The following is a 17,947-nucleotide window of genomic DNA, read 5'->3' as shown; positions in this document are numbered from 1 at the left end:
GCTGTTTTTGAAGATGACGATGATGACTGCTGGACCAGGTTAATCATATTGCCACAGTATTTTTCTAGCTTTCTTAACGGGGAGTATGTTGTGCGCCACTTGAAATCCGGACTCTCGAAAATCAGTGTAGCCATGAGAGGATACTGGTACTGATAACGATGAACCTGATGAGTGTGGATGTATAGAATGAAAAGGTAGTTCTTACTGGTCGACAGTCTACCGGTGACGTCATTATTTCAAAATGTGATAAGTAAACATGTGTGTCAGTATATCAAAATATTGATAACTCGGGTGTGCTCAACTGTGGTCGACCAAATGACTGTTCGCCGACCTTGATAATTAGGTTGCAAGTTCGGTGCACTGGTGGGCACGTATGTTTTCTCACAGGTACACTACTCGTAATATTCCCCAGAACTCTTCGACAGCCCATTAGCAGCTCACCTCTTTCTGGGGCTTATCGTACCATGTCATAGACGAGAGATTCAGCTAGGATTCAGTTGTTTCCCCGTAACACCAGCTTAATACGCAAGTGAAAGTATTTCGTCAACAGATTTATTTGTTTCTAGCTGATGATACTTCTAATCCGCTGTTTGATAGTAACCTGAATCGCCACTATGTGAACGGTGACGTTATGGTTCATTTGATTAATTCTAAGTAGTATGCAACTGTATCGAGAGGAAATAAATCTCAGCTTCGTTGAAGACGTTAGACTTCAGGTGACCGATTAATCTATGCTCAGGTAACATATGCTGACGGCGCAGTACGGACCGAAGCCTTGTCTGGTTAGTGAGCCAGATTTCTACCATTTTTCAACTGCTGAAACCGCGTTTATTTGTCTGATTTTGTAACGAATGGTGGATTTGTCGTCGCGAGCAGAACACTGCGAGCGCAGACAAGCAGGTGCCGCCGCATTAGGGCAATCCAAATTTGAATGCGCTGCAGATTGCATCGCAAGCTTGGCCTGATACGAGGCCATAGGAAGCCACGTGAACCCAGCCTCCCCGACACCGTTTGATCTGACGCAAACGCCTTAGCAGGTCATCGCCAGAGCTGCAGGCAACAAGCCGACACTGCGCACGGGTTAGACAATTCCAACCGTCACAACGAGGTCCACCCAACTAGAACGCGGACAGTCAGAAGCTAGCTTTTGATTGGTTGAAACCGTGTTGGTAGTAGACAGGTCAAGGAGAACGAATATCAACCAATCAGACTTCAGTGAAATCTCGCCAGTGATTGGGTAGTGTAAGCAAGGCATGTTTGGTCACGCTTTAATGTGAGTGCAATCGGCTCGCCACATCGTCGTGCTCTCAATCACTGGCTTTCGGTTGATTAGTCGTGAACTTCGCACAACCTGGACTTAATTTTATTCCCGTACCTTTACCATGTATTTTGTGGATTTTATGGATTTACTACGCACGCTCTGACCTAATTGCGTCACAATGACGGACACAACTACCCAACACTCCAACTCCTCGCCTAATTTCCAAATTCCTTCAACCGGACGACTTGTTCGACGGAGCTCCCAAGACCTCGGTTTGCGTGAGTCCTTTTCAAGTTTGATGTGATTATTGTTTCTGATTATTGTTTCTGGGCGTTTTACTCTGCAAAGAAGCCAACTTGATCGGCACAAAAGAGGAGTGGACCATTCACCGTCGTCCCTGTCATGAAGCTTGTCTTATAGAAAGTGGTGGTGTGTGAAACGTAGTCAGGGCCATGTGCTTCAAACTCACCTGAGGAATGGCATAGTTACTGTAGATTTTAGATAGGGTGGGTCCGACAGCAGTCACCCTAGGCCTGCTCGCATATGTTTTCCACGTGTCCAGTCTATACACCAAGAGAATCAAAGTGTTTACTTTGGTCAGTAGATTTTTTGCTGTCTTGAGGGCTGAACAGATACCCCTCCACAACGCGACATAGCACAGAAACGAGGAAACCAGACAAACCCAAGTCGCATTCCCAGCCCATCAGTATGAAGCACGCAACGGTACAATTTCAGTCTGTCGACGGAGATTTCGACCGGTAAGTGAAGCCAGTCTATGCTGAAAAGCCGAAAAGCGTTGCAGGCTGTTTCACCCTCCGTGGGGATCACCAGTACGCGTATCGCGAAGAACAAGGGAGTTTCGAACCCGCGGGCTCCCAGTTAGTGTTTGCACACTTAATCGCTCGGATACGAGCCGCTGGTCAGCAATATGATTAACAAGCAGTTAGATAGGGCATAGCGCTACTTAACCTTCAGTCACGGAATCCACATCGTGTGTTTACGTGCTAACTGGCTCCTTCGGTGATGGTCCTACAAGTTCATCTTGCTAAGTTAATCTTCTTCTCTGCTTCTAGCTTGCTGTTAGTGTGATATTTGGGAATTCTTAATTGAGGTTTCGTCCTGCGAATTTAGCCGATTTATGCTAAAAAGCTGGCCTCAGGTTACGTCGTTGTGTAACTTCTTTTACCGAAAGTGAAACCCCATCCGAGTGAAGCTACCGCGAACCTTCTCACCTAGATTTACCTCAGTAAAGGGCGATCCCCCTTTAGGAGTATTTTTAATCTTGCACGATTATTAAGGTAGTCCGTGGAACTGGAATAGGGACGATAAGGCCACGGTCCGCGCTCCTAAATGACTGATCTTGGGCCATAATCTCCCGTTGGTAATTCAAACCCGTGAACTCACGGATCAATGCTGTTGACGCGTTGTTGAGTATTGTATTGTTGTTGCTGTTGACGCGTTGTTGAGTATTGTATTTTGGCAGCCACTTGGGGACGGACCGTCGGTTGAGCGGTAATCACGCGTCAAAAGAATCCATTTTCTCTAGGCTGTGTTTACGGGCCGGTACCTCGGTGGTTGTTGGTGACCATCAGTGGAATCAGACTGCAGTGTCCGATTTTGAATGTCTGCTTCTGGGCCGCAAATTACGTGCGAGGCTTTATTTGCGAGGTTCGGTTCGCCGGGGCCCTTGTTTAGAGGGATCGAATTCTGCTACTTGATGCCATAGTTACGCTGCCTTAGGTTTCGAAGACTTGTTTTCTAGGGTGCCCGAAACCAGTCGATGCGCAACCATTACTTGAGGTCGAGAACAAACCACCATCACTTTTCTCAACGCAGAGGAATTTAATTTTGAAAAAGGCCTCTCATTATCGCTAGAGATCGACAACCTCCTCGAGTAGTCTTTAAACGTACTGCAATTTCTTGGGTAGCGTCCTAACTGAAACGTGAGGCGGCTGAAAGATATCATAAAGGAGAGAGTGGATTTCAACTGAGCCTCTCGCTAACACCCAGTTAATCTGCAATTGAGTATTTGGCTCAAAGGCTGTCCTCTCTTTGAATGACAAGAGAATGAAATAAGTAATTTGGCGATAGGTGACGTTTTAAAGCAGTCGTGGTTCATTTAGTCTCAGACCCGTAGGCTGTTAGTGAGAGCGTGAAGTCACGTGACCTTAAAGTGTAGCTCGTTGGGATGTATGGTTGACTATAATATCTGACATTAAATGGGCAGACCTAGGTACTCGGGAAGACCGACGAAAGACTGCTGGTTCGAGTCCCGCCCGAGGACTGCAGCTTTTGGTTGAACGTCGGGTGGCTGTTGATCCGTTAGCCTAGCTTAGCGATTTCCTTGCAAACGCTTCATCACCAGTCATGATGGCATAAATGTGCGGTTGATTGCGCGTCCGTCTTTTTTGGATGGCAACTGAGAACCTAGGTCTTCACCGTCAAATCAGGTTTTGATGGGTTCAGTCTTAACCTAGCATACGGCACCCGTCGCGGAAATCGAATCTTACTGTGCTGGCGTGGTCTCCGACCGCCGTTAACGGGCACCGACAGTTCGCACATCTGTGAAGCCAACTCACCCCGTCATAGCAATCTGTCCACCTAAAGTAAGCGAGTAAATTGCCTCTGATCAATAAGAAGCCCGAACAATTTTGGGTGCATTGCGCTAAAAAAGGCAACAAGGAACCGAATGGATTCCGACGCGCGCCAAAGTTGGACCTACTGATTAATGGTAATTCGGCCGGATTGACACGGTGGCTTAAATCGGTCATTTTTTTGGTAATTGCACTGGCCATTTGTTTGACTATTCAGGTAAGAGGATGGAAGCTCCTTTATCCTCTGAGATAGACAGCGTACATATTCCCATGCAGATTTTGCATAGAAATGACCAAATACTTGTAGAATTCCCAAGGACCGAAGCAATCGGTCGATGCTGGATCGTTTTCTGTATCGCGTTAAAGTTCCATAAATTTGCAAGATAAATATGTGATCAGCGTAATCACTAGCTGATCGATACTGGGTCAATTCGGCCCACTGACTCAGTTTCTAGTTGACTCGTTTTGAAATTGATTTGATCTTTTGCAAGTTAGTTCACGTGGTTCACGTCATGTAACCCCAAGCAATTGGGCAGTGAACAATCATCAGTATGGTATGAGTAATCCACTCCATCTTACGACAGGCTTTGTAAAAGTTGATTTAAAGTGTATCACGCGATGACAACTGTGCTCACGGAGCTACTTGCTTCCGGGCGATACTTTGGAGGTTGCATGCAAGTTTGCACGACTTCACTTTGCGTCCTCTTATTAGTTGTGCGGGCATTCCCTGGATATTAGAGTCCTTCACCAACAACCTAAATTCTTACTAATGACTTCGAGGAATTTTTCTGGTCTGTTGCCAAAAGCAACTGTAGCTAATCTTGGAGCAACATGTATTTTGTGGTAGCAGTTGAGGTGCTTGTGCACTCAATTTAGCGCTATTGATTAAATGAACTTGAGTTGATGCTCAACTGGGCTCACGTACTTCGCGCCTTGATGGTTATCGATGGCCAAGATAGCTGAGCTGTTAAGGTACGAAGGTCCGTGATTCGAATCCAACCCTGGCATCTCAACTGCTCCTGTCTGTCCTGGGAGTGTCTCAGTCCTCGCGCTCCCTTCGGGTAGCATGGAAGCTGGGCGCTGAGGGGTGTTACAGCGGAGCTATTTTTGGCGTTATGGTGATGGTCCACACCTTATAGCATAGCTACATGAATCCCTGGTGTGGTTTGACTATAGTACTTGTTATTTTTCACGTGTCGAGGCGATTATATCTCGTAAGGCAAATCCAACATTTTCTGAGGAGCCGTACCGTGCGTCGGTTCCATCCCTTTTGGGGTAATCAAGCCCCTGGAGTAAGATTCGGATCGCAACATTCGGGATGGAAGGTGGCGTTTAGCAGGGTGGCAGTTGTTGTTTCGAGATTGACTAATCCAAATTTGTTCAATTAACAACTCAAATTACTGGTTCAGCGCAATCGATCAGCAAGGTTAATAACCGACTGGCTAGCGGAGCAATATGATGGTGCGAGAGTGTCTAAAAGATTAATAAGAGTTGACAGAACACATTGCTCATAAACGAGATATTCAGTTGAGCCCGACGTTAACACCAAAGCAATATTGCGTATTTCGTCAAAATTCAACGGACTGCGAACAACAACCGGTGGCTGAGTGAGGCACCAAAAGTTATTTACCCTGTCGAACCCGTCAGTAATCTCGACATCAAACCCTGTTGTTTGGATCAGAGACGATGTGCTTGATTCTTTTCCGGTCTTGGTTAAAACAATCTGCCTGTTGGCCGCTTGGGCATGTACCAAGAACAAGGTTTGTGAAGTGTGAGGGGATTGTGGATTTCGGCTTGTTAGTCTAAGTCAATCAGTAGCTTGCTCGATGAGTTGACTAACTCCCAAGTCACATGGGTCTCTGATGTGTCATCGCTTGAGGAGTTAATCAAATAGGCTAAGTCTGCACTCTTTAAAAATGTGTAGCGCCGTATCATTTGTGCAATTCGCTCACGCTGGGATTAAGGAATCTCAACTCCATGGGTTCACACTTGCCTCAGGATTTGTGAAGAGTGCAATAGTGATTATTCCTAATAAGGGTCTTCCGGACTTTCGGTCTTCCACACTTTATCAATATGCGTGTTATATGAGGTGGTGCTGACGACGTTCGCTGAGGTTGGCCATAACCCGAGAAATTCCTGTCGCGCGTCTTGCTCCCTATACGTGTGGTTAAAATGATTCGAAGGACATCATCATCATCGACAGCATGACGTCAGTGCACAAAACCGATGCTTTACTGCCGTCCTACCATCATTTATTTGAAAGCCTTATTATAGATTCGAAGTGAGAAGACCGACCTCGACCATAGTTGACATAGGCCTGACCGTGTTGATTTCTAGAGACTCCGTACGTAGATGCTCTGGATATGGCTTGCTTATTAATCTTATCATTGAATGAGTTGTTTTGCGCCTTTATCAATTTTTTTGTTCCGGGCGATAACTAGAACGGGTTCACATGCGCTCATGGATGGCACCGCGGGTTGCCGGCTCATGGGTGATATCCGCGAGATCTTGATGAGAGAAAAACTTGAGGAAGAAATTTCTCGCTCGGAAGAAGTACTCGTGGTTGCTTGAGCTAATGCTTGGCTTATGCATCTGTCACAATGCTCTCGTCCGACGAGCGAGCACTCCTCAGAATCCGTATTTGTGGATCACTTCCATTCATGCGAGATGGCTCAAGTGGCTAGAGCGCGAATTCACTGACCGGAAGATCCGTGGTTCGAACCCGACCTCTGCCTCTCGACTTCCCCTGTCTAGGCTTGGGCAACCTGGCAGTATCCCAGCCCTCGTGCTTCCTTCGGGCGGCATGGCGGCTAGGCACCGGAAGGGTGTCACAGCTGAACGTCTTTTTTATTCATGCCGTTCTTTGTTCTGCTGACTGTTAATCAAATCTCTCTCCACAACCAAAGTAGTGGTGGTAAACCGGCACTAATCAACGGGTTGTTGAATTTCCCGTGTGTTGTTTTGAACATGCAGTCGCGAATTGTCCACTGGTACTCGTAGTATAGTGTTTCAAAATATTTTACGGGATAATTAAGTGACACCGGAGTGTTCCAAACACCATAGACCAATCGGGCTTCTTACTGCGTTATATCTAAGCTTCTGGTTCCTGAACATTGAACCCCGGAATTTCGTCACCCCTCCCAACTAGGTCCTCAGGATATCCGCTCCTATTATTGGCTTTTATTCAGTTACGATATATTCTTCGAAATAATCGCGTTCTACATCATTATGGCCTGACTGAGTTCCGTTCACAGAATTCTTGGCGCTATTTTTTGGAAGTGGGCGGACCATCGTGATGATTTGGAGTTTGATAATTTTTGATCATACAAAAGGGAAAATTGACTCAGCCGTTCTTGTTGGTTGTACTGTAGGTGTAACATCCCGATTACACTTCCTCACACCACGATCAAGCGTGGCTACCCCGGCCCACATTTCCATCACTCGTATCCGTATTCTTGCGACTGCCCTCTGAGTGGATTACGGTTTTTATCGGACGACTTCGTAGTCATCATCGTCACTCAAGACAGTACTCATGTGTAGCGCTGGTGCTCCATCCGCCACTTCCACAATCACACGCGAGCTTGAGTTCAGGTTACCCAGATTCCGAAAGCAGGACTTCTAGGCTCCCCGGCAAAGGTCGGTCTAAGGCTGCCAGAATAGCCAACTTTCACAGGCACCGCTACAACCCCCAAGATAACTGGCATTACCGTTTTCATTTGGCCAAATCAATTCGGTTATAATGTACAAGCACTTTTTTCATGAAAGTCCCTGATAGCTCCGTTCAAACTTGTAATAGCATCTTTTCGGCTCTCACCCACCAAGCAGTCAGCATGAAGGACGAGGATTCAATTGCCAGAGTCTAGCGAAGGTTAGTAGTCGTGAGTTCAGGATCTCGCACCTCTAGCTGTTCAGTGTCTCAATCTCACTTATCCAACGATTCCTTTCGATATTCCATCAACTTGTGCATTCGTGGTCGAAACCAGTAGTCACTCGGCTATTCACGGTTAAAACCGGAACCGACAGATAAATTCGTTCTTAGTTTTCAGTATTATCATGACTTAATTATCTTTTCACCAACTTGACACACTTTAGCTACCGAATTTTTCACGTCTTTCCCTCTGGGCTCCAGTAAAACGCCCAGTAACTGTCTGCTCAGGGCAGCAGCAGAGCAGACAGCGGATACCCAGAAGTCACAATGTCACAACAAGTTTCACGTGTGCTGTCATACCCTAAACGGCTTACTACCATTGGTTGGAGCGAATTGGAGAATACACACATTTTTTCCTCAGTTGACTGACAGTACTATCCGCGATCCCATGGCTCGTATCCATACCCTTCGAAAACACACTTCGGCAAGCGGACACTGTAGGCTCACTTCATCGTTAGTTTCATTCCAGATCAGATCCATGGTACACGGAGTGTCGTTTTTCGTTACTTATTCGAAATATCGAATGCATTTTCTTGGTCGAGTTCGCCTCCTTGCTCACTGGACTTTGCACTAAATCCTGTTGTAAGCACCGCTTGTTGTCCACAGTCCAGGTCATCCGAAGCCAATTTCAAATCCATTTATCCTGAAGAAGCTAGATATCTATGTCAATTTGACAGGCAGTGAAGCATCGGTGTTGAACACTGATGTCATGCTGTCGATGATGATGATGATGATGATGATGATGATGATGAGGTTTTGCTTTGCCCATCTCAGTTAGTAGTCGGGGGAGATAGGAAAACTGATTGGAAGTGCATGCTGGACTTTTTAGATTGTGGTTGCATATCACGCACTCACAGGACTAGCGATCTGGTCGATTCACACCGCACTCTTTTCAGAAGCTCATATTACACAACCACCAGATGTGAAAGTTTGGAGATCAATGCCCCCCTGTCGCCTGTATATGACTTCCGACTTAGGCAAAGTAACTCACAATTTCGAACTGTTCGCCGGAGAGTGTCGCAAAGGATAAGAATGAGAGCCACTCACACATACTTTGTTCCTGCCGGCGGCTTGTCCCGGCAACAATACTTCGTTGGCATCATCTTGCATATGCTCACAGTCGCATTATTCCGGTGAATCCGCCCGATAAATCGTTTTCCAAACCGTAATTTCATGGAATATTTAGATCCACCCAATCAGGAGCAGAACTGTTGTTGCTGGCCGATTATATACGCTGCGTTGTTCTGGTCTGGAAACAGGCTATTCTACTCAGCATATCGATTCACTAGGGAGGATTAATCCGTGAATTATTAGGACTTCTAGGAGTTCCAATCTAATGGAATGGAAACATCCCTCGGTGTTTGGAATAACCGGTTCTGTGGCCTTTTCTGAAAATGAGAGCCATGGCTTATCTCATCCAATCTGGGAATACCCAACCCTCCTGCTTGGTGGCATTAGAGTTAGGCACCGAAAGGGTTCTAAAATTGAACGATTTTTTGCAGGAAGTGGAGACGTGTTCTCGCAGTTGCATTCAAGCGCACAATTTGGCCAGCTGTCAGTAGATAACCACAACTAAACTTGGTTAGCTGCTAGAGTGGTTCATTTTCATCAGATAATATTCCATTTTTGCGTGCTTCTAGCTTTGTTGGATTGGTCGAGACAGACTAAACTTACGTTCCACAGTGTTGAAAATTGAGGCTGTCCAAGTGCCATGATTTAACTGATACATGAAGTGCTTTGCCTAGCGCCATATCCATTGACGTAGTTCCGTAATGCGCGTTTCATGAAGCTCTGGTGTAGTTTCACAAGGTTGTAAAAGCAGTCGTATCCGTCGCACAAAAGGTCTCTGTTGTGTTGCGCTCTATGCACCATTTCCAATTAGATTTTCTGTTTATGTGTTGGCCATTACACCATCCAGAAATAGAGGTCAGCGTCTACTCACACACAGTCAGTTGAAAACGGGACTCAACTTCACCCAATACTTTCTTTTTTTCACTTTCAGAAATCACGATCCACGAGGGACACGCTGCTTTTCTACAGAATTACATCCTAGGTGATCGTTTTGGTGTGGGAGGCTGAAAGTTTGGAGATCAATGCCCCCCTGTCGCCTGTATATGACTTCCGACTTAGGCAAAGTAACTCACAATTTCGAACTGTTCGCCGGAGAGTGTCGCAAAGGATAAGAATGAGAGCCACTCACACATACTTTGTTCCTGCCGGCGGCTTGTCCCGGCAACAATACTTCGTTGGCATCATCTTGCATATGCTCACAGTCGCATTATTCCGGTGAATCCGCCCGATAAATCGTTTTCCAAACCGTAATTTCATGGAATATTTAGATCCACCCAATCAGGAGCAGAACTGTTGTTGCTGGCCGATTATATACGCTGCGTTGTTCTGGTCTGGAAACAGGCTATTCTACTCAGCATATCGATTCACTAGGGAGGATTAATCCGTGAATTATTAGGACTTCTAGGAGTTCCAATCTAATGGAATGGAAACATCCCTCGGTGTTTGGAATAACCGGTTCTGTGGCCTTTTCTGAAAATGAGAGCCATGGCTTATCTCATCCAATCTGGGAATACCCAACCCTCCTGCTTGGTGGCATTAGAGTTAGGCACCGAAAGGGTTCTAAAATTGAACGATTTTTTGCAGGAAGTGGAGACGTGTTCTCGCAGTTGCATTCAAGCGCACAATTTGGCCAGCTGTCAGTAGATAACCACAACTAAACTTGGTTAGCTGCTAGAGTGGTTCATTTTCATCAGATAATATTCCATTTTTGCGTGCTTCTAGCTTTGTTGGATTGGTCGAGACAGACTAAACTTACGTACCACAGTGTTGAAAATTGAGGCTGTCCAAGTGCCATGATTTAACTGATACATGAAGTGCTTTGCCTAGCGCCATATCCATTGACGTAGTTCCGTAATGCGCGTTTCATGAAGCTCTGGTGTAGTTTCACAAGGTTGTAAAAGCAGTCGTATCCGTCGCACAAAAGGTCTCTGTTGTGTTGCGCTCTATGCACCATTTCCAATTAGATTTTCTGTTTATGTGTTGGCCATTACACCATCCAGAAATAGAGGTCAGCGTCTACTCACACACAGTCAGTTGAAAACGGGACTCAACTTCACCCAATACTTTCTTTTTTTCACTTTCAGAAATCACGATCCACGAGGGACACGCTGCTTTTCTACAGAATTACATCCTAGGTGATCGTTTTGGTGTGGGAGGCTTTGGTCACGTTCACCGTGCTCGCCGTTTATCTGACAATCGCGAGGTGGTTGTCAAAGAAATCCGATCGGAAAAAGTTCCTTGCTGGTGTCAGGTGAGTGTTTGAAACACTTATTGGAAAATTCACTCAAATTCTTGTCAGCTTATGCAAATTTGGTGTGGCTGCTTACTGCACATAAAAATAACACATTGTACTCGGATTTGCTGCCAGGCCTATTTTGATAGGCGATTGGTTGTCGTGTAGTGTCCGTTGCTTGTTCCTTGGTCCACAGTTTTGCTGATGTTAGCCGTCAGGCTAGGTAGTACATCCGTGTCAGTCACTTAAGGGGATGTTTTGTGCACAGGATGTCTGTTTATACGGTGTGAGTTTTTACCCGAGTTTGCTGTCTGTCAGCTACCACCGCGTGATGTGGCCGGGTGCGCGGGGATGTGAACGCAACCCAACTGTCTATCCATTTATTAAGCAGGCAGCTTTGTGTCTGTCTCAAAGCAATGTGGCCAGCAAGTAGGTCAAGTCCCATCACTCATTGTCATCCCATTTGGTCTACTATCTTGCGCATATGAGTGCGCCACAGAATCCAGACACCGGGCATACACTTCAAGACTTGAGCGAAACTGTGCTGTATTTTGTCAGGGACTGATTGTGGTGGCGGGATCAGTAACCACATCAGCGATAGAAATGAGAATAGCGACAGCGTAAGTTCGACCACTTATCTATGTGAATTGTATTTGCTTCTTTTCGAGACAAGTCTTACCCGTGTGGATGGGTGATGTACCGGGTTGTGGCAGTCGAGATCCACAGTGGATTCGCTCTAAGTTCTCTTAAGTTCTTGCCTCCAAATACGCTGGACCCCGACCATAGCGAGGCGCTATTCCTGCGAAACGTTCTTGATCACATCCGAAGTTGGTTGGGTTCGGAGGTACGTTATCGTTATCGTAATGTCATCTATGTTCCGTTCCTATCTCTGAGTCATCTTCCAGCTGTGACGCTGAGCAAAAATTCACTACTGTCCACTTATTTACATTTAGGATAAAAAAGGTTACGTGAGTTGCCATTCCAGACATTGTTTGTGGAAAATACAAGCTGTCCATCGCTGTCTAAAGAGGCCAGTGTAATGATGATATGTTAAATAAATTGTTAGTGGTAACATTGATCTCCGACTCTAACAAAACATTGTTTATCCTTAATGAAAACAATGGATTTCCGGTCTGTCGTACCGTCCTGATTTAATCCAGTTGTCCTCGTTAGCCTTTTGATGATTGGTACGAACCGGTTGCCGCAGTTTGCTTAAGCGAATTCCACTATGTACCACCGATCCGTTGTATCGGTTGCTGGCGACGATGCCATTGGTTGACCTGGTGTTTTGTGAATGACTGAAAATCACAGCACGGTGCATTAGTACTGCAGTGTCAGGATCGATACACTGGTAATCATGGTGATGGAGGCCTGTTTTCAGTGAATTTCATATCGGTCTCCGCGGGTAGAGTCGTATATGTGGTTTGGCTGCCTTCAGCAGCTTGCGAAACGGACTGACCGAATGCGGTTTCCATTCATAAAGTGTTAGCTATCATTGCCTTACTTTGTTTTTTGCTTACCTATATTGTTCGATTACACCTTTCCTCCTTCTAGGTCGACTCCCAACTGATGCCTATTGAAGTGGTTCTTCTTATGCTCTGTCAAGGCCTGCCTGGAGTTGTTCGATTTCTGGATGCATTTAATTTGGGTCAGTCTTGGGTACTTGTCATGGATCGAGTTTCTGAGTATACATGTGACATGTTCGACTACATCGGTGAACGGGGCACACTACCCGAAGATGAAGCAGCGCACTACTTCCACCAGCTCGCCGGAATTCTTTTGGCTTGTCATCAGGCTGGGGTGCTGCATCGAGATATAAAAGATGAAAACATTCTCATCAACCGGGCTACAAATGAGCTGGTGCTGATTGACTTTGGATCCGGAGCGTTCCTTGAATCACGGCTCTACACAGATTTTGATGGTGAGTATGTTGTACTATTGTCTTTAAGATTGATTGTAGGTTTGCCTGTACCCTTGATGCTACCCATGCGTGGTTGATCGATCGCTGCACTCACGTCTTTGTGCGATTTACCGTTGATGTCATCCCTTATTTTTTACTTCGGTTCAGCGACTGCAGGATAACAACACCCGCGGCTCACACAGGTCTTTTGTGTCTAATCACATAGGCGACAGACATTATTCGTTCAAACCAAGCTAGTTGGTTCCTTTGGTCTACAGGTTAGAGGTTGACTAGCTGCATGAGATCACCTCAGTGAGATCACCTAGCTAAAAATGATGCCCTGCTGGATGAAAAGAGCGACTGTGAAATCCAGGGACACACCGAGCAGCCCAGGAATGTATTTTCACCAGCCAGTGCCTTCGTTTGATCCATGGCACAGCACAACAACCTAAGAAGGCTGCCACCTCTTCTCTGTGTGCAAGTTGATCTGGTGGAGTCGGTGCATCCAGGTGTCCATCTTCCTCCCGTTGTTCTGCAGGGGCCGCTTGTTTGTGGGGAGGGTATCGGTGCGTCGTCGAACGGAGGGCTTTTAGTGTACGGCAGTCCCGTGACAGTTTTCACCGTGACAGTTGCACATGTTACTCTTTCTTCAGCAGGCGAAATCAGCACATAGTTTTAACAAGTACAGTGGCAGTGATATTTTGCTGTTGCTGCTAATTACGGGATTCAGATGCGGTTCTCACTGTATGTACAATTATAAATTTTAATTATTTCTGCCGTTACTTTCCAACCAGTCGTTCTTAGATCGAAGCTGGTCAGAATAGTGTATTAACACGGGTCTCTGTACAGTGAGGCCTTTCTGTTTCACTTTCAGATAAAACTGAGTTGGTTAGCCGTACGAAGCACGAGCATGTTTAAGCAAATGGTGTCATAACACTCCAAAGTTACGGCGAGGCTTCTGGAATTGTCGGCAATTTATTGATTTGGAATTCGACTTAACTAAGTTCACTATTTACACAATATTATTTTGCACCATTACGTAGATATAACTAATTCTTGTCAATGGGTCACTATGTATAATCAACTAATGAATGAGCCCTGTAACAGTTAGTTCGTCTTCTTCTGTATTGATGTGCCAAACCTATCCGTATCTTTTACAGGTACACGTGTCTACTGCCCACCGGAATGGATTTTGCACAATTCCTATTACGGCAAGCAAGCTGAGGTGTGGTCACTCGGTGTTTTGCTCTATGACATGTTATGTGGTGACATCCCGTTCGTTAATGATAAAGGTATAACTGGTGGCAAACTGCGATATCGGAAAACCAACATTAGCCAAGCGGCAAAAGATCTCATCGGGTGAGTACAACTGTATTCCTGCCTCTGTAAGACACGTTCGCTTGTTGGCAGTAGAGAGGTGGTCAGAACCCTTATAGTGTTGGCGAGCTCGGCGGCAACAGGCAGTCGAACTCAGGCGATTATGTGCTGTATGGATGTGACCGCAACAATTGTTTGGCTCATATTCTGTTACAGATCAACGGCTCATAGATTCAATGAAGGCGATTCATCAACTCGCCCATTCTAGTGACATGAGTAGTTCGACATTGATTGATAGTTTGGGTCCATATGCTGCCGGCGCTGGAAGTCAAACACAAGTTTATCAGACTATTGAATAACCCTTTCTGATTTACATGTGACTCTTGAACTGGCTAGTTTGGTCTGATAACCCTAGTATATTAGCTTATTATACCGAGCTATGTACGTGTACACCAGTGCAATTTAGCTCCTCATCTGACACTTGTTAATCCTTTTTGTTATAACAGGAGTTGCCTGAGTATGGAACCTGACAAGCGTCCAACTTTAATGGAAATCCTACAACATCCATGGATGGCTCATCACAGACCACAACGTCATGAGACGCAACCCAAATCACTGTTGATTGCGTTGAATGCATTGGAAGAGGCGAACAACATAAACTGCTTACGAGAACTTCCATTAACTGCCTACTCCGCTCCCGTTGAGAGTTGTCCCTCATCTCAACAGCCGTCTCCTGCATCTTCCACGTTTCGGACTGGGAGTCCATCTTTCAATGCTGCCCCCAATGTGCTGACCTCTTCTTGTTCGTCTATTTCCTCGTCCCCTCAGTCAGCCTGCGAATTGGAATTCATGGACGACGCAAGCAGATATACGTGCCCTGTGTTTGATGTGCCTCTCGACTCCACCAAATCCCCGAACGACATTGGTGGGTCGTCGACCGTCAATTCTCTTGCTGATCCGAGCCATGCTTCTACACCCAGACAACCAATTGCCGACCAACATTCTGGAGTTTCACATAGATCGTTTGGATCTGACGGTTCTGTTAGCATCACTGCCTCCAACACACTCCCTTCAATTTCGGTCGCCATGCATCATATAGATTATGGCTGTTGGCCCGATGTCAATAATGTTGATTCACTGCACACCAGACTTTCGAGTAATGCCTGTTTATCACACAGTCACCGTAGCAGCGTCTCCGCACATATCGGGCAGCAACAAACCGCTCTTCCGCCTCTTCCGCGCATACATTCGAACGGGTCCGGTTCAAGTTCTGGTTACTATTCCCGGTCGGATTCACTATCCTCCAATGAGGGTAAACATTTGGTCTCTGCCGTCAGTGTGAGCGGTTCCCGCACCTGTTCGACTGCAAGCCACGTGGCATCTGTTATGTCTGTCCCAAATATGACCACTACACGACTTCCGTGTACCACCACCTTGACGACTACCCATTCATTGTCCCGGCCGATTCGTGAGCCAACCATGCATACACATTGCTGGCGTTCCGGTAGCGCAAGTACCGGATCAACTTCCAGTTCAGTTTCTTCAAACTCTTCTTGTTGTTCGGACAAAGGTAATTTGTACGATTCCCCGCTACCCCATTCTGCTCCGTCCTCAGCCACCACCATCCTGCAACAATGCAACGTTCCTCCATTCCTCACCACTGACTGCAGAATTGAAAATAATGATAACTCCACCAACAATGTGGTGGCTCCTTGGCAGGTCCTATTCAGCTGTCGTAAGAACGGGACACAAAGCCATTGTCTGAGTTCGACATCGACAAAATCCAGCACAACCAACTCCACGCCGGTCTACCCAACTGTCTCGGCGAACTCCACATCCCAGTCGGCGATCTCATCGAACTCGGAGGCTATGGGACGGTTTTGTCAGTTGTTCTCATCATCACCCACCAGCACTCACAACAAACTCCGTTCTCCCCACATCCCCTTCCCTCCCACCAATTGGTTTCTAGGCCATAGCTCCAGACCAAGCCACATCTGGAGACCTTCCTGATATTTTATTGCTATTTGTGTTTTCACCCAGATTTATTGTCTTTTTGTATAGCAACCCTGTCATGTTGCACTTAGGCAAGTCGTTGTGATGACGCCACGTGCTCCAACTTTTTCTCCGCCTTTTTACCCGACCACCTCAATGGCCGCTACCTGTTCTACCCCATGCTTACTTATTTCTTTTATCTATCTACCTCATTCCGTGCGTCAAGCACTCCTCAACACCCAAAATGAATTCGAACTGAAGACTATACACTGTTGGCCTTCTTTCTACATCGATTGCATCGGTGCTGATCTACACATCCCACGCACAAAATAAGTCAAGGGTGTGTGCACGGGCAAGCACGCTTCCATTTGTAAATACATAATTTCATCTTGATTCCATTGAGTTCTTACAATATCTTTTGAAAAAATACTCTGATGCTCATGACCGTGGGAACACAACCTAGTTCCGACCCCGTCCTCTCCTCGGCCCCAGCAATACCTGCTACCGACAGTGCAGACGCACACGTGACAGACAGCACTCCGATGGACTCGGCCTTTTGAAATACCACTATACACCAATCGGGTGACCGTTACATTCGTTCTGTCTTGTACAAGAACCACTTTTGGTGCAAAGTAGATTTTACCTGCTCAACCTGACGAGTTCATTTTCTGCTCAATTATGATGCACTTCCTTCCCAGTTTATTTCTTGGAACCTGATAGCTATGTTTCTACTTTACTTTATGGGCAGTGAGATTACAAATGTGTTTATTGTTTATACTTTGAAATTTCCTCTGTTTTATACTATTGTGTGTTCCATGTCCCCTTATTCTTCTTCTATGGTTCTATGGAGTGCTCACTTGTCCTTATGTCTGACGTGTACCCCACCCCACCTTCCCTACACTGGATCCGGTTTTGTATGCGTCCCACTGACCCATCTCTCTTCACAAGACACCTGTATACGAATTGTTGCTCACAATGCTTGGTTGTTGATCACGCGGGTTGGGATTTTTTTATTTGATTTGAACATTTGTGTTCATTTGCTATTATACTCCCCCTCCCTGTCCCAACTACACACGCACATGTGACCCACACTGACTTTCCTGTCTGCTCTCCAGTTTTGTTGACATTGGTCTCTGTAGTTTTTCCAGTCACCGCAACAGGGCGTCAATCCTTCACTTTGTTTGTTTTCATTGAGTGCGCGTCCGAAGTTGACAGGCCCGCGTTAACAACTTCAATGGGAGGTCATGCGCTCAGGTCATGAATATGCGTCATTGTCGGACTCAGCGTGTGAGAATGAATTGAACATAAGGATAATTTGCTAAAGTACATTTGAGGCGTATGCCCGCAGCCATCGACTAATGGTGCATTTAGTGAGCTGCCTGGCGTGAAGCTTGGTAGGAGCTTCTGTCCTTTCGGAACCATCGTTTACAGTGAGGTCAAAGTTATCACTTACGGGCAATCAATATACCAATAAATCAAAATATTTCTGCGAACTGTTGGATGTAGCCTGGAGGATGGCTTAAGCGATGGTTACTATGATTGTTCCGGTTGACGCACCCTAAATTATTGTGAGCCCAGTCGTTCCATATTAGCACCTATTGGTGGCTTTTCCCTCAGCAGTACTGGACCAGGTCCGAAGGTGGTCATGTCG

General features: G+C 46.0%; 1 protein-coding gene across 1 annotated transcript; it reads left to right on the top strand.

The window, feature by feature from the left end:
- Positions 1-1,292: 1,292 nt before the first annotated feature.
- T265_02555 (hypothetical protein) lies at positions 1,293-17,470 on the top strand (the record flags this gene model as incomplete). The annotated part of the gene is made up of 5 exons (XM_009166834.1): positions 1,293-1,539; positions 10,939-11,105; positions 12,642-13,008; positions 14,148-14,346; positions 14,811-17,470. The coding sequence occupies 5 exons, from the start codon at positions 1,440-1,442 to the stop codon at positions 16,312-16,314; spliced, it is 2,337 nt and encodes a 778-aa protein (XP_009165098.1).
- Positions 17,471-17,947: the final 477 nt, after the last annotated feature.

The sequence above is a fragment of the Opisthorchis viverrini genome (assembly GCF_000715545.1).
Source record: "Opisthorchis viverrini unplaced genomic scaffold opera_v5_31, whole genome shotgun sequence".
Lineage (NCBI taxonomy): Eukaryota > Metazoa > Platyhelminthes > Trematoda > Opisthorchiida > Opisthorchiidae > Opisthorchis > Opisthorchis viverrini.
The sequence above is the reverse complement of the archived record's forward strand: the minus strand, read 5'-3'. Positions and strand labels throughout refer to the sequence as shown.